General features: G+C 39.8%; 2 protein-coding genes across 3 annotated transcripts in view; both read right to left on the bottom strand.

Moving 5' to 3' along the window:
• Positions 1-1,196: 1,196 nt before the first annotated feature.
• On the bottom strand, positions 1,197-8,031 carry LOC114477774 (kelch-like protein 41b). Its single transcript, XM_028470362.1, has 6 exons — positions 6,775-8,031; positions 5,602-5,759; positions 5,298-5,405; positions 4,618-4,803; positions 2,840-2,986; positions 1,197-1,524 (listed from the first exon to the last, which is right to left on the bottom strand). Exons 1-6 carry the CDS (start codon positions 7,870-7,872, stop codon positions 1,413-1,415), a joined length of 1,809 nt encoding a protein of 602 aa, XP_028326163.1. The 5' UTR covers positions 7,873-8,031; the 3' UTR covers positions 1,197-1,412.
• A 3,978-nt stretch (positions 8,032-12,009) lies between these two features.
• LOC114475948 (collagen alpha-1(XXVIII) chain-like) overlaps positions 12,010-25,028 on the bottom strand; it is a 38,859-nt gene continuing 25,840 nt past the window's right edge. For both annotated transcript variants that reach the window (XM_028467180.1, XM_028467174.1), the window contains 21 exons: positions 24,437-24,505; positions 23,231-23,299; positions 23,044-23,112; positions 22,891-22,962; positions 22,756-22,824; positions 22,608-22,679; positions 22,447-22,515; positions 22,280-22,348; positions 22,074-22,142; positions 20,557-20,625; positions 18,859-18,927; positions 17,398-17,466; positions 17,230-17,298; positions 17,064-17,144; positions 16,888-16,923; positions 16,765-16,801; positions 16,034-16,591; positions 14,940-15,193; positions 13,690-13,900; positions 12,676-12,870; positions 12,010-12,569 (listed from right to left, as the gene is read on the bottom strand). In XM_028467180.1, the coding sequence (XP_028322981.1) occupies positions 12,562-12,569; positions 12,676-12,870; positions 13,690-13,900; positions 14,940-15,193; positions 16,034-16,591; positions 16,765-16,801; positions 16,888-16,923; positions 17,064-17,144; positions 17,230-17,298; positions 17,398-17,466; positions 18,859-18,927; positions 20,557-20,625; positions 22,074-22,142; positions 22,280-22,348; positions 22,447-22,515; positions 22,608-22,679; positions 22,756-22,824; positions 22,891-22,962; positions 23,044-23,112; positions 23,231-23,299; positions 24,437-24,505 (2,283 nt within the window). In that variant the 3' untranslated portion in view covers positions 12,010-12,561. The remainder of the gene's footprint in view (positions 12,570-12,675; positions 12,871-13,689; positions 13,901-14,939; positions 15,194-16,033; positions 16,592-16,764; positions 16,802-16,887; positions 16,924-17,063; positions 17,145-17,229; positions 17,299-17,397; positions 17,467-18,858; positions 18,928-20,556; positions 20,626-22,073; positions 22,143-22,279; positions 22,349-22,446; positions 22,516-22,607; positions 22,680-22,755; positions 22,825-22,890; positions 22,963-23,043; positions 23,113-23,230; positions 23,300-24,436; positions 24,506-25,028) is intronic.

Below are 25,028 nucleotides of genomic sequence, written 5' to 3'. Positions count from 1 at the left end.
ATTAAATGTTGGACGTGGACACATTGGATTTAGCTTCTCTTCACCTCCATGTCTACTATGACGGCTCATTATGCATGATATCAGCCTACAGCCGTCACACACACACACACACACACATATATATGAACCTACCCTATAAAAATATAGCAAGTTGTTCTTTATCCAACTCATTCCCCCAGAAAACCTTAAAAGGGAGAAACTTTTTAATCCCTTTTTACCATATTTCATTCGTCTCATTTTTGCCCTTTTTTCATACTTTGTCCAATTTTTGCAAATTAATTTGACACTTTTATCTATTTTTTGTCCTTTCTTACATTTTTTGGCCACTTTTCATTCAAATAAGCTGACTTTTGCCCAATAAATACCACTTGTTTTCTTTTTTCCATATATTTTGCCTCTTTTTGTTGCACATTTTTGCCCTTTTTCAATATTGTTTGCCATATTTTGCCCATACGTACCACCTGGTTCCCCTTTGTCTATTCTTTGTTCACTCTTGAATGCTTTTGTCCCATTTTAGTCACTTTTCACTCTTTTCTTGACATGTTTTTGCCACTTTTGGACCATTTTTGGCCACCTGTTACCAAAAAAAAGGGCCCACCGGTATGCCAGACGGCCAGTCCACCTTTGCCCTAAAAGCACTTTTTTCTGCTGAATCCATATATGGTTAGGTATGAAGTAATGTTGTTTATTGATCCGAGTCTTCTCAGTTTATTCTCAATATTTCAATTGAGTGTTTTTAGTTGTAAAATGCCGTCTATGGGTTGAACGCAGACTATTGCAATTCATTTTTGCTAAAGGCTGAGATTAGATCAGTGGCGCCTTTTTGATCAGTGACGTCACTAACCGTCACAGTTGGCTCCGCCCATCCTTTAAAAGAGGGGAGGAGGAACTGCTTTATTCCTCTTGCAGCGCATAGCTACCATTGATTGACAGCTACATGCAGAAATGTGCAGCGCTGTGGGGGTGGGGCTGCTGTGGCTGGCCGTGCATTTTATGAATTTCCCCCTCGTGGCACATCGGCCAAAATCTGGTTGTGTTCTCACACATTCAGTGTAAATTTAGACATTAAATGATGCCACCTCGTCATTCCTAATATAAACTGAATCCTTTTAGACAAAGCACAACAAATCTACAAATACACAGTTGTGCCGCTGACGCTAATTGCCTCTGTGACATCCCAAGCAGCGGAGGAGGCAGAAGTTTATAAATGTTTATTGTACAAAAAAAGACAATCGAGAAATGCATTAAACGGAGCGTCACACATGGGCTCTGAAGGCTGACTTTCCTTTGTGTCGTGTGGGAGTGAATGCAGTCTTTGATGCAGCAGCGCTGATCGTGCACAGAAGACAGAACTCCACCAACTACAGCGTTAAAGGTAGGAGAGGGAAAGGAAAGACAAAGTAGGGGTGTGTCTACAGTTTGGGCATCCTGGCGGCATTGAGGCGGATGGATACGCAGGACGACCCGGCGGCGTAACGCATCTCCCTCAGCATACCGCTCCACTGCTTCTTATCGTCCTCGTACCTGAGACAGAACGACCATTAGTGCCAAGATAAAGTCACATACGTACAAATAACAGATCGTTAAAGCTGCTGGAGACATGAAAACACTGCAAAACTCACAGATCAATACATTGAAGATCATTTGCTTGAAAGAAAGATTTACAAGGTTGAATTTGCCGCTCAAAGGTTTGTCTTGATGTCATCTGAAAATGTTTGCACGTTGCATTGTGGGATGTGGAGTCCCGTAGACCAGTGTCTCTCAAGGTGTTCTTGAGAGAGAAATAAATAAATCAATAAATTAAAACAATATGGGGTTTTATGATGTTTAATTTTAGTACAAAATGATAATCATAATGATGGATATTATTTTGATTAGAACGCGAACTGAAAATATAAGGGGCGTGGTCATGGGAGATGACCAGAGATGATAAAAAACTACACCCACATTGCTTCGTATGAATGACGTGTGAGTGAGCGGTGGTGGTGGTCGGAGGGGCCGATGGCGCACAATGCTTCTGTCAGTCTGCCCCAGGGCAGCTGTGGCTACAACAGTAGTTTACCACCACTAAGTGTGGAGTGAAAGAATAATTCCTTAATTCTGTAAAGCGACTTTAAGCGTCCAAAAAAAGTGCTAAATAAAATGTATGCATTAGTACTATTATTTACAAAATGACTCGTTCATTCCATCACTGTTGTTTCACAGTATTCTGAGCAAAATGTCGTCGGACAAAGGGGGCACTTACAGTAGATTTAGAAATAATAGAAAGGGATTTACTACATTCTTATAGTGATTTCTTGTGTTTGCCCTAAAAAAAAAAACTCTCACAAAGTCACACATTTCTGGTGTTTTCAAACTTTGTGACAACACAATGGCGGGTGTTTACACGGAAAGATCTGAATCTGTGATGTGATATACTGTAATGGGGAAGAAAGTCAAACAAAAAAAGTGTCAAAAGAATCACTTTCCTCCTTGTTTGACAGAAATCAAGTTAAGAATGAAGGACCAACACTTCTAAACATCCGTCTACGGGACTCCACATCCCACAATGCAATGCGCAAAACCTTTTTTCGACAAGTGAGAGTTTATGGTGGAGATGAAAACAAACTTTCAAGCAGCAAGTTTAACATTTCACATCTTTTGATCTGTGTTTTATTGATCTGTGAGGCCTACACTATTCACTGTTTGTCTACAATATTTATCTAGTAAAAAAAAAATGAAAAAGATAATCTCGAGCATCTTTAAGACAAATGGTAAAACGTGATTAACAATAATAATTCTGTCGAGGATGGCGAAAAGAGTCTGAGCCACGGTGCAGGCTGAAGGCAGGGACACTCACTGCCAGACGTCTGTGACCTCTGTGGGGACAACTTCTTTGTTCTCCATCTGGACCATGGCGAAGCCGCCCACGGCGTACAGGGAGCCGCTGCTGCTCAGCAGGTTGATGGAGCTTCGTTCCTGAGGGAACTCTGCAAAGGGTTCCCACCTGCACAACATCCAGGCTTCACTGTAGACAGCTGAGAAAGCTCTTTACCGCTATAGCAGCATAGCATCAAAATGTCCTTTTTATGCTTCATACGACTGGATTTCATTTCAGTCTGTACATAATTATTAATTACATAATACAACATCATAACAAATGTGAAAGTAAATATTTTTTTTTAGCTTTTGCAGGAACAAAGTTAATAAATGCGGACATAATACATGATCATCAGTTAATAAGTGCCTCCAAAATAAAGCATTATTTCTCTTATATGTTGTTTATAGAAAATCTAACCACATTAACCATAAAGGCTAATTTGATACCGAGTTGTTTATCTGTGGAAAATAAAAAATTAAAAAACAGAAAACATCTTTTTCTTTCAAACGTGGGGACGTTTTCTCTGGAATCTTACACATGTGTCGTCTTTCCTAAAAAGAGCAAAGGAACTCAAATTTCATATGTTTTGTTTATCATATGCTACATTTTGCTCAATAAGTGAAGTCACTAGTTTATGTCCTCAACTACGTTCATTATTTAATCATTTGCATAAAGTCCACCTAACGAGAACTAAACAAAATTTTAAAAATACAAATTGTATAGAACTACAAATACACTGTCGTCTGTCAATTTTTGTTACGTCACAGTAATAATCCTGGATTGGTAAATCTAATACTATCTTCAACATAGTCCCTTGGTTTTTATTGATCAAAACTTCCCTGATATTGGGGCGGGTAGTTAAAGTCTGACTAGTTAAGACTGTGATAAGAGACATATACAGTATACAGTACAGGCAACATGGGTAATAAAAGCTGTAGATAGAGGTTCTAAAAATGGGAACGTATAGGAAGAGTAACACCAGAACTCACCAGATTTGTCGCTTGTCATTCTATTTGAAAAGTTGTTAAATATAGCGACAAAGTTGTCATCTTCAATTACCCATGTTAAATTACAACTCAATTATGATTACAGTGACTACAATTACAATTATCATTTTTCCCCTGAAAGTCAATTACAATTATGTTCTCAATCATTAAAGTTCAATTACATGACAACAGGTCAGTTTTGACCCATGTCTTAAATCAGCTGTAAAATATTATTAATCATCTAATTTGTTCTTGTTATGTTTCCTAATCAATGAAAATATTGGTTTTATTATATTTTTGTAAATAAATACGATTTTTTTTTTTTTTTAATAAATTCAAGGGAAGCAACAGGTAAACCTGATATGAAACATATATTTAATAATTGTTAACTATGTATGTGTATCCATAGAACTGTAACATGGCTCCCCAGTTTTGCATTTAATTAAATTAAAAATTGAACTTGTTTTTAAAGGATGTTCATGCTAATTACAATTACAAAGTCAATTATCTGAACTTGATCACAATTAAATTACGATTACAACGGCAACATACTGTTCTAATTATGTCATAATTGTGATTAATTACCAATTACGCAATCACAATTATAATTGACCCCCACCCTGGCTTCAGGGGTCCAGCAGGTTTTGGTTAGCTTAGCAAGTAAAAGCTAAAGGGCACAGCTATGCTACTGGTTCAATTGTGAGAGCAATAATCATCCCTAGTTTCTACAAACACAGAATTAGTTCCCATCAGCCGTATGAGTTCTCATACTTGTTTGTTGTGAAGTCAAAAGCCTCACATGAGGCGGTGAGACCTTCCTCGTTGACGCCACCGGCCACTATGATCTTGCCATTGTGGATGACGGCCCCAAACATGGCTCTGGCTGTTTTCATGGCCGCTAGCTCCCTCCACTCCGACTGCTTGTGGTTGTAGGCAAACATCTTGTTGAGTGCTTTGCTGCAAAGACGGGAAAGACGTTTGAAATTTCACTTTTTGGGAAGAAAATTCAAACTTTTGTTGCTTTTTCAAAATATTACCTGGACAATTCTCTCTAACTACTTCACCATGAGTGTAATTGCTAAGTTCTATAATTACTATTCCCTCCTGTGGCTCCCATATTGGTTCTAGAGTGATAATGGGAGCTTTCACACCTTCAGATCCCGCTGTGATGGACCCGTTTGCTAATGACAAACACCGCTGGCGACTGACTCAGCACTGCAGTAAATTAAAGTGCAGCACTATCAGCACCAGCTGCACACACATTCCCATTAAACAGTTCACTGCGTTCAATGCATAGGACTAGTGTTTACACAAATAAGAGGTTAATATAAGTCTCAGTTAATCATTGACGTTCAATACTGTCAAGAATTTGGACTCTAAACTTAGTAATGGAGAAATGAGACGTATACACACACCACGCAGCTGCTCTTACCATGCACACGCCTACTTACTTGTCATCTGTCTTTCCTCCGATGCAGTACACCAGGCCTTTATGGGAGACAACTGCGTGCCCGTGGATCTTCAGAGGAAGCTTTTTGCTTTCACTCCACTTCATCTTCCTGAAGGACACAAATGCATGATGATTTCATCATTTTATTTAAAAAAAGGTTCTGAATATTAATGCTGAGGTTCAACTGGATGAAATGTATGAACCCTTTGATAGCAGCGCTATTATCACCCTCAAATATCTAAGAAAAAAAAAAAAAAAACAGATGCAGAAGGCCAGAACACTAATGGAAACATGCGAGCACTGACTCCACATCGTAGCACATCACAGAGTCCAGGGACTCGTTGGTCTGCAGGTCTTTGCCGGCCACAGCAAACAGCAGGTTCTCACTCTCGCCGATGTTGAAGAGGCACCTCGGGGACGGCATGGGCGGTAGAGCAACCCAGTCAGACGTGACCGGATCCAACTGGAAAGTACATGAGAAGGTCTGATTTTGCACCTTTTTTCACCTCCCAGAGAATCTGTGTGAGGTTTTTCTATTACTGTAACGTCTAGATTTAGAGGCTGTACAATGTTCTTACAGCCTGGATTGTTGGACATGATGAGCAACATGGTTAACATAAACCAATTCCCTATTTAACAGTAAAACAGTTGGGTATTTGTTAGGTAATTAGAGATTGATTCAATCTAAACAGTCCCTACAAACATGTTACCAATCAGCCTGCACAGTGAATGCTAACTGCATGTTTGAGCAAACAAAATGAAGACAAGCAGAGAAAGAGCTTAGAAATCTATTATGAGAGCATTAGTTAAGATTAAGGGACTTTCATTGTCATTTGATGATCTCAACTATAGGTCTCCACATCTGCCAAACCTTGACTAATGTCTTACGCACAGGCAAAACAAAGGCCCTTAAAGGGTACCTGTAGTGAATTTTATTGCAAGCTCTATCAAAAGATCATACATACAGTATATACAGTAACACTGAAGAAAAAGTCTGTTTCGAGCAGCCAGGAGGAGATTTTGCATACGATCTGATGATGTCATGGAGCTTGCAGTTAAAATGTATAGGTACAGCTTGCGAATTAGCACATTTTCAAAAATTAGAAAATACATTACTTTACATCTGACATACATTTTCTTTAAGTCTTATTTAATAAATGCACAGAAATATGTTGATCCCCATCAGCTACTACAAGCTAACCTCAGCAAAGCATTAGCTTACACTAGCATAACATGTACTTTTTGGATAAAATGTCTTTGTACCCATTGGTTGATTTTATTGTGGTTTCTGCTTTTTGATCTTCCAAAAAATGGGTTACGTTCATAAATTTGGCTTCTATTCCTTCCCTTAATTTGTGTACATTGCAAACTGAATTACAGATATATGTTTATGTGCTAAATGATCGCAACCATAAAGGCGACGACCAGTGTTACCAACCAAAAAATATTACCAATATATGTTATCAATGCCTACTTACCAAGTATGTATAACATTGTAGAGGCAGATCCTTATTTTCCTCATCCACAAAGAGTCCTCCAATGATGTAGAGCTGATTTCTTTGTGACGCGAGGCTTACGTGGTTACGTGGCACCTGCTCTGACATGGCGGCCAGGAAGCACTCATTCTCACCGACATCGTACGCCACAGCAGCTGTGTCATTAATCATCAGGATGAAGTCACGTGCGTACATGCCTTGTCTGCGCATGTCATTCAGGAAGCCAGGGAAAGGACTTTCCTCCTCTTCGCCATCTTCCTCACCCTCCTTCTTTTTGGGTTTCTCAGGAAGCTTCCCCTTGAAGGTGTCCCTGATGACCTGGATCATCTTCTGAAGTTCTGGGTCTGCCTTGATGATATCGTCTGTCTCCACTCTTTCATGGAAGTACTTCTCTGGTAGCAGGCGGAAGCGGATACAGTTGAAGGCATCTTTGAGAAGCTTGACGCGCTTATCTTTGTCATAGCGGACCCAGGCCATGACCGCCTCAAACACCAGCTCCTCTTTCTCCACATTCAGCGAGTCTCCACCAATGACAGCAAACAGTTCATGAGCTGCTAGCTTGAGGAATTCCTCCTCCTTGTAAAGCAACTCAAAGCGGTCAGCGATGAAATTGCGACCGGCCACGGCGAGCCTTGGACAGCTGAGCACCAAGCCCATTCTGAAGATGGCCAAGCAGTTGGCCAAAGACAGCTTCTTCTGGAGGTAGTTGACACACACAGTGAAGACCGACGGGATCTGGAATCTGTTTGCTACGACTATTATCTCCTGAACATTGTCATCTGTGAGATCGATCTCTGCTGAGTAGAGGTACTGGACGATCATGTCCAGGATTGTAGGGTTCACATCATCCAGCACCACCTCTTTAGTGTTCTCCACCTCCTTCCCATCCTCCGTAAAGAAGATCTCCCTGAAGTAAGGGCTACAGGCGGCCATGATTAGCCTGTGGCATGGAAGGTTGCGATCCCCCACTTTTAGTGTGCAGTCCACAAACTTGTTCTCACTCAGCAGTTCCTTCAAGCCGTCCTGTAGCAGGGTGCTCTGAAACAGGCGCAGTTCCTCCTTGATGGCGTTGGGGTCCATGGTGCGTCAAGATGGGAAACGTTAAAGCCAAACAGGGGTCCGATGAGAGAGGAGGGAACGTAATGACCACAGGTCCTGTTGGCACTTAGTGCTGGCAGGAAAAGGCAGAGCAGGGGAAAAGTTTCTGGAGTAAAGAGGCTGCAATGTAATCCTGCCCTGCTCTAAATATAGGCCCCTGTCCCCATGGCTGGTCCAGCTCCTGTGGAATCTGACGGGTGCCGAATCAGAGCGCAGAGCAGGTTGGGGCTGTCGCAGCTGCTGTCATAGACTGAAATAAGCAACTGGCTGCCGTGATTCAGCTTCATCGGAGCTAGCTGCACGCCAGCAGACAATGCTGTCAAAGGCCCCGAATAGATCACGAACAGCTGACGCTTTACTCAAACTTTCCTTTACTACTCATCTCCACTTCCATTTATATATTGATACTGATCCCAACATCTCCAATCTTCACTGTTAACCCAAATAAGTAACCAGCACTCAAAAATAATCAATTTCTCAATGATTTTAAGTTGATTAACTTAAAAGTCAAAATTTTCCAGAACTTAAAAGGTTGGATGACTGGTAACTTGTACTTTTTGATAACAGTTAAATTAAAGTGCTATATTTATTTATTTATATATAAATAAATAAATAAAATAAATAATAAAATAAATTAAAGTGCTATATTTATTTATTTATATATAAATAAATAAAATAAATAATAAAATAATGCTATATGAATTAAGTTTTTTTTGTAAACAACATAAATAACATGATTTTATCATTCTTAGCATGTAATATAACAATAAATATATGAATGTAGTTCCATTTACTCAAAAAATATTAGTTAAAGTAACTCATAAAGTTTGAACATGTTACACCAACTTGACACAATTAAGTTAGTAGAACTTTTTCAATAAATTTGAGTGAAAACTACTTTAATTACTTAGAAAGTTCAGATATCTTAGCTATTGTTCAAAATAATGTAAAGTACCATGTACATGATTTAATCTTGCAGCTATTTACTAACACTTTAAGCTACTAAAGTACATGTTGTTAACGTAATAATAAAAAGGCTTTAGGCAGATGATTAATAAAAACATATACATATATACATATATAATAGTTTATTAAGACTAAGAGAAGAAAGCACACAGATTTAATATAGACAATTATAATGTTAAATAAACACTGTACTACAGCTATTGTTGAGAGGAAAAAATGTGTCCATTAGTTTGACGCTGATTTTTTAAAGCTCCAGGACTCCATGTCATTTTAAAAATATTTGTAAGGATCTCACACACAGTATGTTCATGTGTGGTACTGATTCCTGATATTGTATGTCACAATCCTGCAGGATTAATTGGTTATATTTTGACCTTTCTGAAGCGCTTCAACTCTTTTCACAAATAAGCTGAACTTCTCATGGTGGGAGTGCATTGACGATGACGATGTTGAATGAGCCGATATCAGGATGGTCCCATGTGCACAAAACCGCACGTTTCACTATATTAAACATGTCGAACACTAGATAGATGGGAGCCAATATTGTCAGGTCCGCTTCCTCCTGCGCTCTGATTAAATGCTTGCGTGCGTGTGTGTGTGTGTGTGTGGTGTTAGGTAATACGTCTCCCGTGGGCAGCACTAAAGATAGATCAGACTACAGCACTTATCAAGACGTGTCTAACGTATAATAAAAGAGGTGAGAAGAGGAGCAAGTAACTAATTAATAATTAAGTTGATACACAAATATAGGATCATTCCTACAGAGAATCTCAAGGTTAGGAGGAAGTACTTTTTGACACAAATGAAGACTAAGTTTTGCTATTTGCCCGCTAAGAGAGCTAATGTTATTGTGCCACTGCACATTACAAACCATTTTATAACATACTAGAGTCTTGTGAACTGCTTAAATTACTCTGCCCATGAATGCTAAAAGGGTTTATACACACATGCCGTAATATTAGCTAAAAACGTACATCTTTGGACCAACCAAGTCCAATTGTACAGCACACCAGGGGTGGACTGGTCATCTGGCATGCCGGGAATTGTTCAGGTGGGCATTCGACCCAAAGTGGGACAAAACTGTTTTTGTTTTGCTTTTTTGACGAGTGAATGGAGGCAGACATGGTAACAGGTGGCCAAAAATAGTCCAAATTGTAGCAAGAAAAGAGTGAAAAGTGCCTAAAATTGGCCAAAAGCAGTCAAGAGTGGTAAAAGAAAGGACAAATAAAGAGGATCCAAGTGATATGTAATAGCATAGGGTAGCTTAAATGGGCAAAATGTGGCAAATAATAGTGAAAAATGGCAAAAATGTGGAACAAGTGGCCAACAAAATTAAAGAAAGGACAAAATTTGGATAAAAATGTCAAAAAGATCTTGCAAAAATGGGCAAAAATAGCAATAACGGGATATTTATTGGCAAAAGGAAGCTAAAATCTAAAAAAAAACAGTGGCCAAACTATTTTAAAAGGGGCAAAAATGGAAAAAGGAAGTTGCAAAATGGCCAAAGGAAATGGGTAAGAAGGAATTAAAATGTGCCCCCCTTTTAAGGTTGTCTGGGGGAATAATAATTAAAATGAAGACATAAAAAGCCACATGTTGAGGGTGACTGACTTAATAACGGCTTCTACATGGTGTCACTGATAATGTAGTGCAGTGTTTCCCAACCTTTTCTGTCTCACGTACCCCCCCCCATCCCTCTCTTCAGATTAGGAGACCCCCTTCGTCACTCAAATTAGTAGCTTATTGTAGATCAGATAATATATTTACTTCAATTTTTTGTAATGTGCATAACATGTTGGTGACAATATAGTTGGATGTCAAGGCCACAATATTGTTTATTCCATTAATGTCGTTTATTATCAAGGAATGGAAAAAATGTTGGATAAACATGTACAGTGGCTGAAATAGGCTTAAAAATGACTCACTGCAGTGTGTTCACGTACCTCTGGTTGGGAACCACTGACGTAGTGGACTGGTGTGGACAGAAAACGCCAGGGCTGAACTGTGTTCCCAGTCCACCTCTGCTGCACCACCTGTCTCAGAACAGTTGTTTTCATTGGAACAGTGGATACAAATCACTGGTTTGGTGGGGACGCTGGTTCTAAGTGACACACGGTTACAAGAAACAGATTTTGAAGTTTCACAGACGAGGAGATGAGAAACGGGACTTTGAAAACGCCGACGGCCACTATCAGCCGTCTTACTAAAGAGTCACGATTCCACCGGGGACGTCGGAACCATCGGATGCCTTTAGCGTCATGAAACCAATTGGACTTATGTGAATTATTGGAGCACTTCCTTGACTAGACTGTAAATCAAAAGAAAAACCATAGCTACGTCACTACGTCATGACAAAAGCAGATTTGTAAAAGTACCTCAAACCTTCTCGGCGGCAAACGTGGCTTGCTAGCAGCTTTCCGACGGCACAGCTAACCCCAAACTGGAAGTCATGGAAAGGAGGACACAAATATCAAACAGCAAAAAAAAAAAAAAAAGTCTTAAAATTTAACCAGTATCCAAGTTTAATTAATGTTAAAGAAGTGGTTGGTGGTTAATAGTAGGCTCCGTTGTTCTGTCAACTAGATAGCAGAGCTAGCTAAGAGAAAGATAGTGTGTTTAAACCTGCAAACATTGTCACCAATACTCTGAAGGCAGATCATTTTGGGAAGCTAACAATTAGCTTCACGTAGGCTAGCTGGTGGTCATCACCATATGGTTGGGTAAAATAAAAATGACAAATTTGTGATAACTGAGAAGTTGGCAAATCGCTTTCGTCAAAGTATAGTTTTAACTGTAAGGAGAGTAAATGCAAAGACTTTTTGACATTTTAGTCAGAATAAAAAGGCTTTTAAATGTTGGAATTAATCGTAAATTATATTACAGAAACAGTAGCAGGTAAAAGGAAAGTCATGACATAAAGTGAGCTAATCAGACATATTCTCTATGTAGGACATAACATCAGTTAAATCATATAAAACATGTATTATTTTACTGAACTAATATCATTTTTAAACATACAAAGGAAATTCTGCCATTAACACATTTTTCGTAATATACACATTTCTTAAGTGCTTTCATTACCACCAAATATAGGCCCAGAGTTAAGCCTATTACTCCTACTTAACTCATGGGTGTGAAAGATCGCTGCACAGGTTAGTGTAAGGTATCAGATTTATTATGGACCATGTCAGAAACAGTGCATTACAGTATGTGTATCTACAGTCAGGACTGCTAGGTAACAATAGACACACATTCATCAGAGGCCTGTGTCACCCAGTAGAGGGCAGTGTGTGTGTGTGTGTGTGTGTGTGTGTGTGTGTGCAAACAAAAACATTACCTTTTGAGAAGAACAGACACAACCACAGAGTTACAGAGCAACACACGGTGTGTGTGGCATGAGCTTTTCTGTGGAGGTGATTACACACCAGCAGGCTTTAGAGGAGCTTGTTTATATGACACATTGGGCAAGACTGATCGTGTCCTTTCTTGAGATCTCTGCAGAATATTTATGGTTTTCTAAACCTGCGGATGAGGGAATCCACATGAGGATTCATCTTTCCTCCTTTTTAAAAAAAAGTCTGTTTAAATCAGTCCTGGAGGAAGGGCAACAAAGGGGAGTAAAACACAACGACAGTGTATAGATGTAGGCCTGAGATCTGATCAAAAAGGAGAGTGCTGGTCCAACTGTGTGACAGACGTGGTAACTCAGCCTCCTGAAATAGGAAAAAACTCATGAGAAAGTGAAGCAATGCCATATTTTTCACTGTAATGATGCTGTTGAGGTGTGAGGGACACGCTGCAGAGTAATGAGGAGTGTACCAGTAGATCGAGCAACGACACACGTCCTCTTGCACTCTTCTTCTGTGTCGAAGCGGTTCCGGTTCCCATTACATCCTCCGTACCAGAACTGAGCGCAGGCATTGGCCTGTTTGTCATAGTACCAACGGATGTTGTAGTCCCGACACGTGCCCTGGTCCAGGACCAGGCCACAACGGGGATCCAACGGCGCCGTCTCTGTGGACACACAGTTCTCATCAGGGTTGGGCTCAATTACAATTACGTCTTCAATTATCCATGTTCAATTACAACTCAATTATGATTACGGCAACCAACATTTACTAAAGTTCAAATTCAATTAACAATTACTGAGCCTTTAATGAATAACCCTATGCAATGTAACCTCCCTCTTTTGTTAGCTTTCTGTTAGCATAGGGAGACCAAATGTTCCGATTCACCCGGGAAAGTCCCAGTTTTCAGAATTACGTCCCGTGTCCCGGTCGATTTCCCCCAAACCATTAATTTGTCATAGCTCAGTCTCATTTGTTCCGTTTAAATGGACGTCTGGTCTGTTGCCGCTGAAAGCAGCATAAAAACATGACCTCTGTTGACTGTGAGCTGTCAATCACATTAGTTGCCATAGTAGCGCTTTCAATGTAAACCAATTAAAAATGACGGCCTCTTCACGTTTGGTTCAGCCATTGCAATAATAAAATATGACATCATAATTGTAATTAAATACCAACCGCACGATTGCAATTATAATTGACCCCATATCTGGTTCTCATCATTAAGCATGTAACAAGGCTTCATGATACAACCTAACAGCATGTTTAATGTTAAGTGCTTCCATTGTCGCGTCCCAGCTCCTCGTCTACAACCCCTCACTTTAAAGCAGCTGAATATTGGTCACGCTGAGATTTTTAATAAGCAATCATCTTTTGGTCCAGTGGGCTGAACATCAGTCCATTAGCACATCAGCAGGTGGTCTCAGCTGGAGAAGATGTTGGCGTGGTAACAATAAAGAGGAAATGAACAGAGAGGAGTGGTGTGTACCTTTAGGAGGAGCAGGCCGCGGTACATACTGTACAGATACACCTGATGAGGATAGGGTTCTATTACTGGATGATGATGAGGAGGAAGAGGATGAAGATGAGGAGCCTTGGCTGCTGGAGGAAGAATCCTCCCTGTCTGGCTGGTTGGAGGTGTTGCGGTTAAATGTGTCCCCGCGCTCACTCCCTGTATGAACGTGCACTTCCCCTCCACTCTGCAGAACACAGAAGCAGAGTTGAGGTCAATTACATTTTTAAATCACAATTACGTCTTCAGTTATCCATGTTCAATTACAACTCGATTATGTTGAACAGCATTTTTTCCAATTACAATTATTATTTTTCCTTTGAAAGTCAATTACAACCCAATAAAACGTGACCTTCCCCGTGTGTTAGCTTTATGTTAGCATCTCTCATGAAAACGGGTCAGCTTTTCTTAAATCAGCTGTAAAATACACTAATAAATACCTTGAAACTATGATTACAACAGCAACAGATTTTTTTCAACTACAATTACAATTACACCATAATTGTAATTGATTTCCAACGACACAATTACAATTATAATTGAGCCCAATCCTGCACAGAAGATGCAGGGTTTCCAATGGTTAAACAGTGAAACACACAGTACACATCAGGGTTGGGGTCAATTATAATTGTAATCGTGTAACTGTAATTACATTTTAATTGATTTTAAATAATTGTAATTGCCATGAAAACTGGGCAACCATGTTATAGTTCTATGTACAGTTTTACACATGCTATATGTAGTTAGCAATTATTAAAATATGTTTCATATCAAGCTTTCTCACTTTTCACCATTTAAAAAAATTGAAATCAAGGAGTACACTGACACACCAAAAATATTAAAACCCATATTTTCATTGATTAGGAAGCCTAACAAGGTAATCAATAGATAGGAAATAAATGAAATGATAGATATTTGTTTTTAGTGTATTTTACAGCTGATTTAGGACCCGTTATCATAAGAGATGCTAACAGAAAGCTAACACAAGGTTCACTTTTATTAGGTTATTTATTTCAGGCTCAGTAATTGTGATTAATTATAGATTTTAGTAATCGATAATATAATTGTAATGTACTTTCTGAGGATTAAAAAAATAATTGTCATTTAATTGTAATTGGAAAAAATGCTGGTCACTGTAAACGTAATTTAATTGTAATTGAACGTGGGTAATTGAAATCGTAATTGTAACTGAGAAACTTGATCTACCCCAACCCAGGTACACATACTGTGCTGGAGGAGCCTTTGCTGCCATGATGGATGGTGACTGCCCGCCCCCCCTGGCTGAGAATGCTGGTGCCAGTTTGACGGCTGTTTATCTCCGGTTCGAGAACTGGTCGGTATCCGTAGCCACCGATGGCGTTGTTCCCATTGATGCTATTCCTGTTGCCATTGTAACCGTTGTTGCCATTGGTGACTCTGTTGTAGATCAGAGCTCCATTCTCGTCCTCACAGAACTGGCTGACGAGTTTGGATTCCAGAGCTGTGGCACATAGAATGAAGGTGGTTTTCAAACCATGCAAAAATGTGGAAAAAGAGACGGCGAGGCACTGAGTTGGATACCACTGTATGAAGGAAACACTCGCCTCTATACCAGGGGTGGGCCACAGAAATGTGATCGTCTGATCCGAGGGCCACATTATCAACATTCATGTCAGCATTTAGAAATGTTAGCATTAACACAGGAAAAAACAAAGGGCTTCTGTTTTTTTTTTCTGTAGTTTGGGTAATTTTCCATCATTCTGTATGTTTTTTTAATTAATTTTGTGTATTTTTTGTTTTGTGTTTTTGGAGTAATTCTGTGAGTTTTTTAGTTTCCGTGTGTTGTGAGTCTTGTTTACTTATCTAGTCGTCTTGTGTTTGAATAATTTTGCATATCTTTGTCATGATTTTGCATATTCTCTTTTTTTGTTTGGGTTTTTTAGTCATTTTGTGCGTTTTTAAAGTCATTCTATGTATGTTTACTGTTGTTTTGTGTGTTATAAGTCACTTTGTGTATATTTTTGGAGCCATTTTGTGTATTTTTCTGGAATTTATTTATGTTTATTGGACTGTTATTGTGTATATTTGGAGTCATTTCATGTGTTTACTTTGGGGGCCACACAAAATGTATCCACTGTCTGCTGAATGATAGAATTGCTCGTTTTATGGCCTATATACTGTGGCCCACTTGTATTTGGCCCCTGATCTAAAATGAGTCAGACCCTCCTGTTTTAGATGATCTGGTAGAAATAAGAGCTTATCATCCGTCTTGTTAAGATTCTAAATCCTGCATAGATTAACACCTGAAGTCACCCATTTGTCTTCTTCATTTGTTCTGTACCTGGTAGAGTGTTGAAATCGTCAATGAGGAACATGTGCTCCGAGTCAGGATCGGAGGCGATGAGGTTCAGCTCTCTGAGGAACTCGGCCTGAGTTGAATCGGACGTGTTTACAATCCCTAACGCAAACATCTCGATGTTAGCCGCGTGCGCCTCGCGCACAGCTATATCCAGCTTCACCGGCTCCCGTTTGTCAGTCTGTCCATCGGTGATGACGATGGCCACCTTGCTGACTCCCAGCCGTGAGCTGTAGAAGGCCTCCTGCGTGGCTTTGCGGATGGCGGTGCCAGTGTACGTGCCCTCCCCCATGTAGGGGATGTTTCTGATGGCCTGCTTGATGTCCTGCTTGGTGACGTAGCGTGCCAGGTTAAACACCAGTCGTACTTCCAGGCTGTACAGCACCAGGCCAATCCTGGTGGCGTTCCGTCCCACTGTCACCCGGTCCACCAGGGCATTCACAAAGTCCTTGATGATCTCAAAGTTCTCGGGGCCAACGCTCTCTGAGCTGTCGATGACGAACACCAGCTCCATCGGCCTCTCCTTACACTTAATCCCACATCCTGGAATCACAAGCAACACATGAGACCACGATTGAAATGACACTTTGAGGAGGTCGAGTCCAATCTAACGATTCACAGATAAGAGCAGACAGCTGCTCCCACAGAGAAACCCGACCTCCTCCTGCAACATGGATCAATAATCAACAGATGAGTGAATAAACATGGCACTTTACCACAGATCTCCTTGATCATTCGGATGATGTCTTCCCTCTGGAATGAACACGACAAACACAAATGAGTATTCACATTTCAACAGAAAGAGAGAAATGCATGAGTGGCTTTAGCCTGAAACCTACAGTGAGGCCTGCTTCACCTTTAACCCCTGCTCGCCCCTAGAACAAGAAGAAGTCCAAATGAACAGACTGGTAATGCTCATAATGAACCTCAATGATGAGCATTCTGGAAAAATCTCAAGATCTGTATAAGTCTGAGAGAGGCTGATGTGGAGGCGTCCATTTATTATGTCACTCACAGCCAGCCCGGGGGTTCCAGGGTCCCCTAGTTCTCCTTTGATCCCCTTGATCCCCCTCTCCCCAACCGACCCGCGATCACCCTACAACACAAGTGAAATGCCATGGATTAAAAACCTCTCCTTTTAAAAATTACAATCAGAGGATCCAAACAACATAGGGACAGACCTTAGCTCCAGGAAAACCTTCTCCAGGTAATCCCCTTGGTCCAGACACACCCTGAGACCCCTGTTCACCCTGAGGCAAACACACAGTTGACATTAGGACACACAGATGCCTAGAATTGTCAGTATATAAGAGGAGATGTTCCTAATACAAAAATATCTGGGAGAATACCTTTGGTCCTTGAAGTCCTTGTCCTTGTGGCCCAGTGGGCCCCTGTGGACCTGGACGTCCGGGGTTCCCCTAAGAGAGAAAGTAGGTTATACTGTATGTCACTTTAGCATGCGATAAAGAACATGTGCTGTTGTGTCTGTGAAAATTAAAACATACTACACACTACTAGTTTGCTTTAAAGCAGATGTAAGCCTTGGAGTAATTTTATGTAGCCCCCAAAGTAAATGCGCAAAATCACCCTAAAAACACACAAATGACAGAAAAATATCCAAAAGTACAACAAAAATACACTAAATGACTCCAAACCAAACCACCCCCCATAAAATCAAGTATAAAAACATAAAATGAAACAAACTTTATACAAAAAGACAAAAACACTGCTAGAAAAAACAGCAACCAAAGTTACATGGTGACCACAGATGTTTGTTTAAATGTCTTCTAGGTTCTTCTTCTTGTTCTAATTTTTATTGTCAATGACATTTTAAAATTGTGCTGCTGACTTTTATTATTATTTTCTGCTCTGTAGCACCTTAAAATTGTTTAAATGTAAAGTGCAATACAAATAAAACTCATCATTCCAATGAATATTTTTATTTATTTTCAAAAATCTGATTGACGGGTATATACAGCAATTAAAACTAAAGAGATCAGTTGGTCTATGTGCACCAATAAAAGCAATCTGAAGTGTTATCTTTAAAAAGTCATAGATGATACTTTGGTCACAGTCTCTACAATCATTGATTTCATCACTTCATGCCCACATTGTTCTTGCTACTAAACTGCTCCATGCTTTAAATAAATGAGAACATAATGTAGCAGATCACCCGCTGGCACGATCCACAGGGATGAAAACCTGTCCATTAAGAAAGAACTGAAATAGATTTCCTAAGAGGGGACTTCAGAACGAGAGAAAGGGGCCTCATTATGCGTCACACGTTAATTATTCCTTTATGTTTGACTGCAGCGGTAATGAATACGAGCACAGTGTGAAGAGAATCTGCCACTGTTTTCTCAGTGTGTGTGAACCTCATGCTGCAGGACTGGGACAGCACAGAAACCAGCACTGGGAATGTGAATGAGACGTTAGGATATGTGAGGCTGAGGCACAGTCCTTTCCAAAGAGGCCATAGGCCAAACGCTTCTAATCATTTCTACTCTGCACCAGTGTGTCAGAAAACTGTGGAGGGGAAATCATAAAAAAATAGCCTCGACAAATGAACTGGCAGCCTCTGTGATGGGCGAGTATGCAAGCAGCACAAAACATGAGCTTTTTTTTTTTCTCTGAAGAGCATGACTCAATCACAAACATGGGCTTGTGTGTCAAATGGAATCAAAGGAACCTGGCCGCTTAAGTAAACACATGAAAAGAATGCCCTTGACTCGTGTTCCTAGACACAGAAAACCCACCGTGTGCACATGGAAGTGGTCTCGGCCACAAGTAATCAAAGAATTTCAATGTACCGGAGGTCCTTGGAGGCCTTCGCCTGGAGGTCCTGGTAAACCCGGCAACCCGCGGAATCCAATATCTCCCTGAAAAAAGAGCAGCACAGCAGAGATATACAAACATTGGCAGCACAGCAATTTCGCGTCCATCAAAGGAATGAACTCCTGTGCTGAGTGAACCCTTGTTTGCTCTCATTATCCTCCTCCAACAAGTGACTGATGACGCTGTTATGGCAATTTTTATATTCATCATAATATTGTCAAATGTGTGTTCATGTGTACAATTTGTCATGTTTTAATACATGATGACTCCATTACTCTTTGCACTTTTGAACAGCTGAATCATGTTAGATTAAACAGTACAGATTGTATTGTACTCAGTGCAACACAGAGTCTCTGCTGAAGGCCAAAACTCAAACTCACATGCAGATATACACAAACGCACACACTATCAAGGATAGATAAGAGTGGCGCCCAATCTTCCTCATAATATACACGTCTTCATCATCCTCAAATGTTTCCACTGTTGGGCATCTGACTCCCTCCTTCTCCTCACCTCAGGGTGGAACTTTTCTGTTATCTGTATAAAAGCTTAAGCTGTGAAACTGTTAGTTAGAGTGGGTCTTGCCTTTTTGCTCTGCCACGAGCCTTTTGCCTTTCATTCTTTCAGGATGGAAGCTTCTTTTTTACTCCTTTTTATTTTATTTTATAATAAATCTTTTTTATAAAATCATCAATGCTCCGACTGGAGCAATAAATCATGCCTCCAAATGAGGTCAACCGCAAATTTGCCGTAACAACGCTCACGGTAGGAGACACGGGTCGTGCACACTCAAACTCCAAGGAGTCCATCGCTCAGTTTTTACAAAAGCTAAGGAAGCGCACTCAACAAAAATGATGATCTCAGACCAGGAATAGACAAAAATTCAGCCCTGGCATTTTCTGTCCAGACCAGCCCACGACATTATCAGCAGACACCATGTAGAAGCCGTAATGCTCAACATGTGGCTCTTTGAATTATATTTGGCCCAAAAAACCTTAAAAGGGGGAAAGTTTTGTACTTCTATTTACCTTTTTCCATTTTGCAACTTTTTTTGTCCCATTTTTGCCTCTTTTCTAAAAGTTTGCACACTTTTTTTTAGACTCTAGCTGCCTTTTGCATATAAATATCCCTTTTTCCTATTTTTTGTCCATTTTTGCAAGTTTTTTTTCACACTTTTATCCAGTTTTTGGCCTTTTATTTTTTTTGGCCACTTTTTATCCAATTAAGCAATTTTTTTTTTTGCCCAATAAATACCACCTGTTACATTTTTCACTCTACATTTTGCCTCTTTTTGTTCCACGTTTGCCCTTTTTCACTTCAGTTTGCCACATTTTTCCCATTTAAGCTACCCTTTACCATTACATACCACCTTTTTCCTTTATTTGGCCATTTTTTGATCACTTTTGACTGCTTTTGGCCCATTTTAGTCACTTTTCACTCTTTTCTTGAAACGCTTTTGCCACTTTTGGACCATGTTACCATGTCTGCCTCCACTCACTCTTCAAAAAAAAAAACCTTGCGGACTGGACTTGCCCATTGGGATGATGCTCTGTATGCCAGTTGGCCAGTCCACCCCTGTCTCAGACAGTGACATCCTCTCAAATATGATACACATCTTATATTTTCATTACATCATGCACTAAAAAGGGTGTTCTTCATATCTGCACCCTCACCTTCGGTCCAGGGATGCCAACGCCTTCTGGCCCAGATTCTCCTTGAAGTCCAGGTAAACCAGGAGGACCCTAAACACAATGAAATATTACTTTAACACACACTGTCCAGTGAGAGCAAAACTACGTCACTTAAGGTGTTTTAGTTGCTTTCACAGCTTTTCCTCATCACATCCTCTTAGCAGAACTTTGCTTGTGTTAATCTTGCAGATGTGAATGCTGAATGTAAGTTTTTAAGGTGTCATTTTGTTCTTTGATAGGAATTACCAGCTGCATTGGTCAGTTTGGTGTTGGAAATGCTAAATGAAAGCTGTGTTTTAGCTTTATTAGCACAGGCTACATATGAGCTAATGTCCGTGACCGCTGTTTAAAATATACTATTGTTAAATACAGATGAGTTTTTGTTTGAAGATCGTACCTTGAGACTATCTGCATAAAAATCATAAACTTTAGTAAGTCAAAAGTATTTAATACTTAAACGAGGAGATTACACGATCATTTTATTTCAGTAAAGTAAAATAAAACTGTAAATTATTTAAAGAGACTGTTGATTTATTCTATTTCTTTTCACCCATTCGACAACAACTCGTGTTATTTACTTTTTTACTTGAGTAAAGGATGTGTGCACTTTTGCCACATCTGTATATTCGCTTTGGTACAAATGGTGATAATGTTATCTGGTGACCGCAATCTGACTGTGCCGCTGGTATGAACAAAACATGCAATAAAAAACAACAACAATGAAAACTTTGAAACATCCAAATGTTTAAAAAAAAAAAAAAACATTTGGACTGAAATGTAACAGTTTGATAGAATTAATTGACTAATTAATTCACTTTTTACAGCAACCGCATCAATACGCATCATCATTTAAACTGCTTGCGAGTTAAACAAGAATACCAGCATGAAATGTAACCTAGTATTTCTATTTTCTCACAGCGGAATGACATTTTTTGAGTGTTCATTGTTTGTTTTTATTTAATCCATTATATCAGACAGGTTTCAAGTATGTTGTGTCACGGCCAAAACTTGGCTAAAGATGTTTTACTGTAAAGCTGCTCATTCGGCAACAATTTGTCCTTGAACTCATGTCAGTTTGTCAGTAAAAAAAAAAAAAATATCGACACAAATCATTCAGACAACTACTCACAGATGTAATAAGTCAGTAATAACTCTTGTACAAGTGTAAAAAGTTCAGTCTTAATGCCACATTGAACTAAACATCTGCTACAAATCAGTGTCAGAAATAAAAACTTGGTCGAACCCAAGAAATATATCCTATAAATCCTGTCTTCTCCTCCTTGTCTAAATGTAAAGCCATTCTTTTGTGTGTTCTCTACTGTTAGTTAAGGGAAATATAGTGAGCATGAGTTACTGTAACTTTAACTAATAAAACTGATGGATAGATGGCTGTATGAGCGCTGGGACTGGAGATAAGTGGGTGGAGAATGTAAGGTGTAAGTGAGCAGTGTGCACAATTTATGATTGGATATATGAATGTAATCATGTCCAATCCTCACCATAGGGCCGGGATAGCCGTCTCCTTTGGAACCGATAGGACCAGCGGGGCCTGGAGCACCTCGTTCTCCCTGTGGCACATGGATACAAAGGTCAGGCAAATAAAAAAAATAGGTTTTAGTAAATTATCTCATCCACTAAAATCAGATTTGCAATGTTGATTTACATTATTTTATTAATTTGAGAATAATAATGTACAGTGTCTTACCTTAGGCCCAGGAAGTCCGTATCCAGTTTCCCCAATGGGACCAGGAGGACCACTCGGACCAGGATCCCCCTGAAAGGTAATATCTTGTCATTTTGTAGGTCTGGAGTGACTACCTGCCTCATGTGAACCATCATTGTTCAAACTATGAAATGTTTCTAACTCATTACCTTGGGTCCAGATACAAAGCGTCCTGGTGGACCAGGAGAACCAAATCTGCCCTGGGATCCAGGTTCTCCCTGATGAAGATGAAGACAACCCATGTGGTAAACATCTAGTTTCTCAATGGAGAGGTTCTCCTGTGTCTAAGAAGGACTTCCTGATGTCTCACCTTTGGTCCTGATGGGCCAGCTATGCCAGGTGGACCAGTTAAACCTCTGATTCCTCTTTGGCCTTGGTCACCCTTAAAGGTCACACAGGGAATACCACTTAGTGACGGACTGACAATCAATTACAGGGGTATATCACGCACTCCTGACCTTTTCACCCTGAGAGCCGATTCCAGGAGACCCCTCTGGCCCCCTAATGCCGATGGTTCCTGGTTCTCCCTAGAAATACAATCACACATGACTATCTACAACTTTTCGAGGAATCACGTGAAAGCTAATCGCTACCTTCTGCCCAGGAGCCCCATCCTCCCCTGGAAGGCCTGGGACGCCAGGCGTTCCAGCTGATCCTGGCTCACCCTGAGGATGAAATGGTAGATCTCTATCAAGACTTTGATGATATGAATTTAAAAAAAAAAATGACTTGCAATGTTGAGTAACCTTTGATCCAGGTTCGCCTGCTCCTCTTTCTCCTGGGGAACCGACCTCACCAGGCAAACCCTGGTCCCCCTGACATGGACAACATCAGCATGAGCTACAGATCAAATCTTTTAGGTAAATTCTGTCCAGTCTAGTTTGGATTCAACAGCATTCAGTAGTCTTTAAAATCCCTGCTTTGCACACAAACCTTGGACCCAGACATGCCCTCTCCTGGTTGGCCTCGACTTCCTGGTGGGCCCCTTGGACCCTCCATACCCTGTAAGTGCAAAGACTTGTTTTACTTCAGGGTAAACATAGAAATAACACTAAACATTAAATTTTCAGGTCACCTCTCCCAATTAGCTATTATTAACTGTGCCCTTGTTAGGATTGTCAACCATTCCCTAAAAAATGGAATCATCCCGTATTTATTTAAAAAAACTACCAAATAATTTATGAATTTGTCTCATATTACCGTAAAATTCCACATAAAAGGGTAAAAGTCAGTGGGATTATGAAAGGTTTTTATTAAATCGGTGACACTTTCTGAAAGCTAAGCTATGCTTTTCTTTACAGCTGACATAATGTCATCATTTAATGTGAAAACCTTTGAAACGGCTGCTTTGTTTGGCAACAGCGTACACAAAGTAGCGTAAAGAAAAGAGAGCAAATATCAGCAAATTTTGATCAAAAATATTAGGAAAAAATTCGTTCTCAAACATTACAGAGGATTGCTGCTTACTTGCCTACTGTTCTATATATTTATTATGCAACAGATGTTTTCAACTTGTGGGTAGGGGCTTTTTGATCAATTAATAAGGAATTTGGAGAATAAAACATAAAACTGCACTTTTTCCTTAATTTAGAGGGTTTTTTGTAGTAAATTAAGGAAAATGAGTGTTGACTGTGTTCCTGCTTGGATATTATGGATTATCTCAGCTATAAACTGATCCAAATTTGAATTTATTAGTATTGAACTTGAGATAATTCCTGCATTTCATTTGAAGGTGATGTGTTAATTATCTTACTATTAGGGGTGGGACAATACTCTGAGTTCACGATGACAATATGATCCAATATATTTTTGAAAATGAAAAAGACAAAAGTATCTCGAGGCACAAAACATCGTCCCACCTTCAGTAAATTCATTTAATCCACATTCCTTTACAGCATAAATAAATACTAATACAATTTATTTATTTTATTTAAAAGTGCCTTTCAAGCCACCCAAGGACACTATACAATAAAAACAGAATAATAAAAAACTGTGCAATACAATATAAAACAAAGTAATACTGAAAAGAAAAGAAGAAAAAACAATGTAGGAGAAATTATGGAATAAGATCAAACATTGAATTAAAGAGAATTATTAAATCAGAAATGCATAAATGATGCATAAGCGTTCAGTACTTGCCTTCTCACCCTGTATGCCCACTCCTGGGAGGCCGAGTGGCCCGGGAAGACCCGGTGGTCCAAAATCCCCCTAGCAGTTCAGATAAGAATGAATGTTAATGGTAATAACTATACATGGAAAGTGCATATGATTTACGACACTTGGAAAACACCCTGATGTAAAGAACGCCAAATGATTATACTTTACACAAAATGTCTCATCCCACGTACTTTCATCAGTCCAGTGTGTAACCGTGGACATTCCGTACATGCAGTGCACACTACAGGACAGGATGCAGGCACTAGTTTGTCATTACTACATTAACAAACACTGCAATCATGTGCGATAAATTTCAACACGCTGCCGCAGTAAAGCTGTCAGCGACATCTGGGTTCGGAGCACCCGTGGAAAGCGTTCTGCTCTCAGCGAGCGGAGCTTTTTAGCAGCGCTTTGAAACCAATCATGTTACAGTCACATTCTGGTGAGGTAAGAGGAATTATGTAACCATCAAACTGGTCGTCAGGTCCCTGTGAGCTGTACGATCTGCCAGATGGTCTTTCATTCTCAATGTCCTGTACATCAGGCTGTTGCTACGCTGCACTAATGTTCCCAC

Source organism: Gouania willdenowi, chromosome 2, assembly GCF_900634775.1.
Source record: "Gouania willdenowi chromosome 2, fGouWil2.1, whole genome shotgun sequence".
In the NCBI taxonomy this organism is placed as follows: Eukaryota; Metazoa; Chordata; class Actinopteri; order Blenniiformes; family Gobiesocidae; genus Gouania; species Gouania willdenowi.
This window is presented reverse-complemented; position numbering and strand designations above follow the sequence as displayed.

Bases quoted from the DNA above. Each gene is read 5' to 3' on its own strand.
- LOC114477774 (XM_028470362.1), bottom strand. From the start codon at position 7,872: ATGGACCCCAACGCCATCAAGGAGGAACTGCGCCTGTTTCAGAGCACC. The intron at 5,760-6,774 runs GTAAGTAGGCAT...TGTACTTTCCAG, and splicing joins TACAATGTTATACATACTTG to TTGGATCCGGTCACGTCTGA. The intron at 1,525-2,839 runs GTGAGTGTCCCT...GTTCTGTCTCAG, and splicing joins GAGGTCACAGACGTCTGGCA to GTACGAGGACGATAAGAAGC.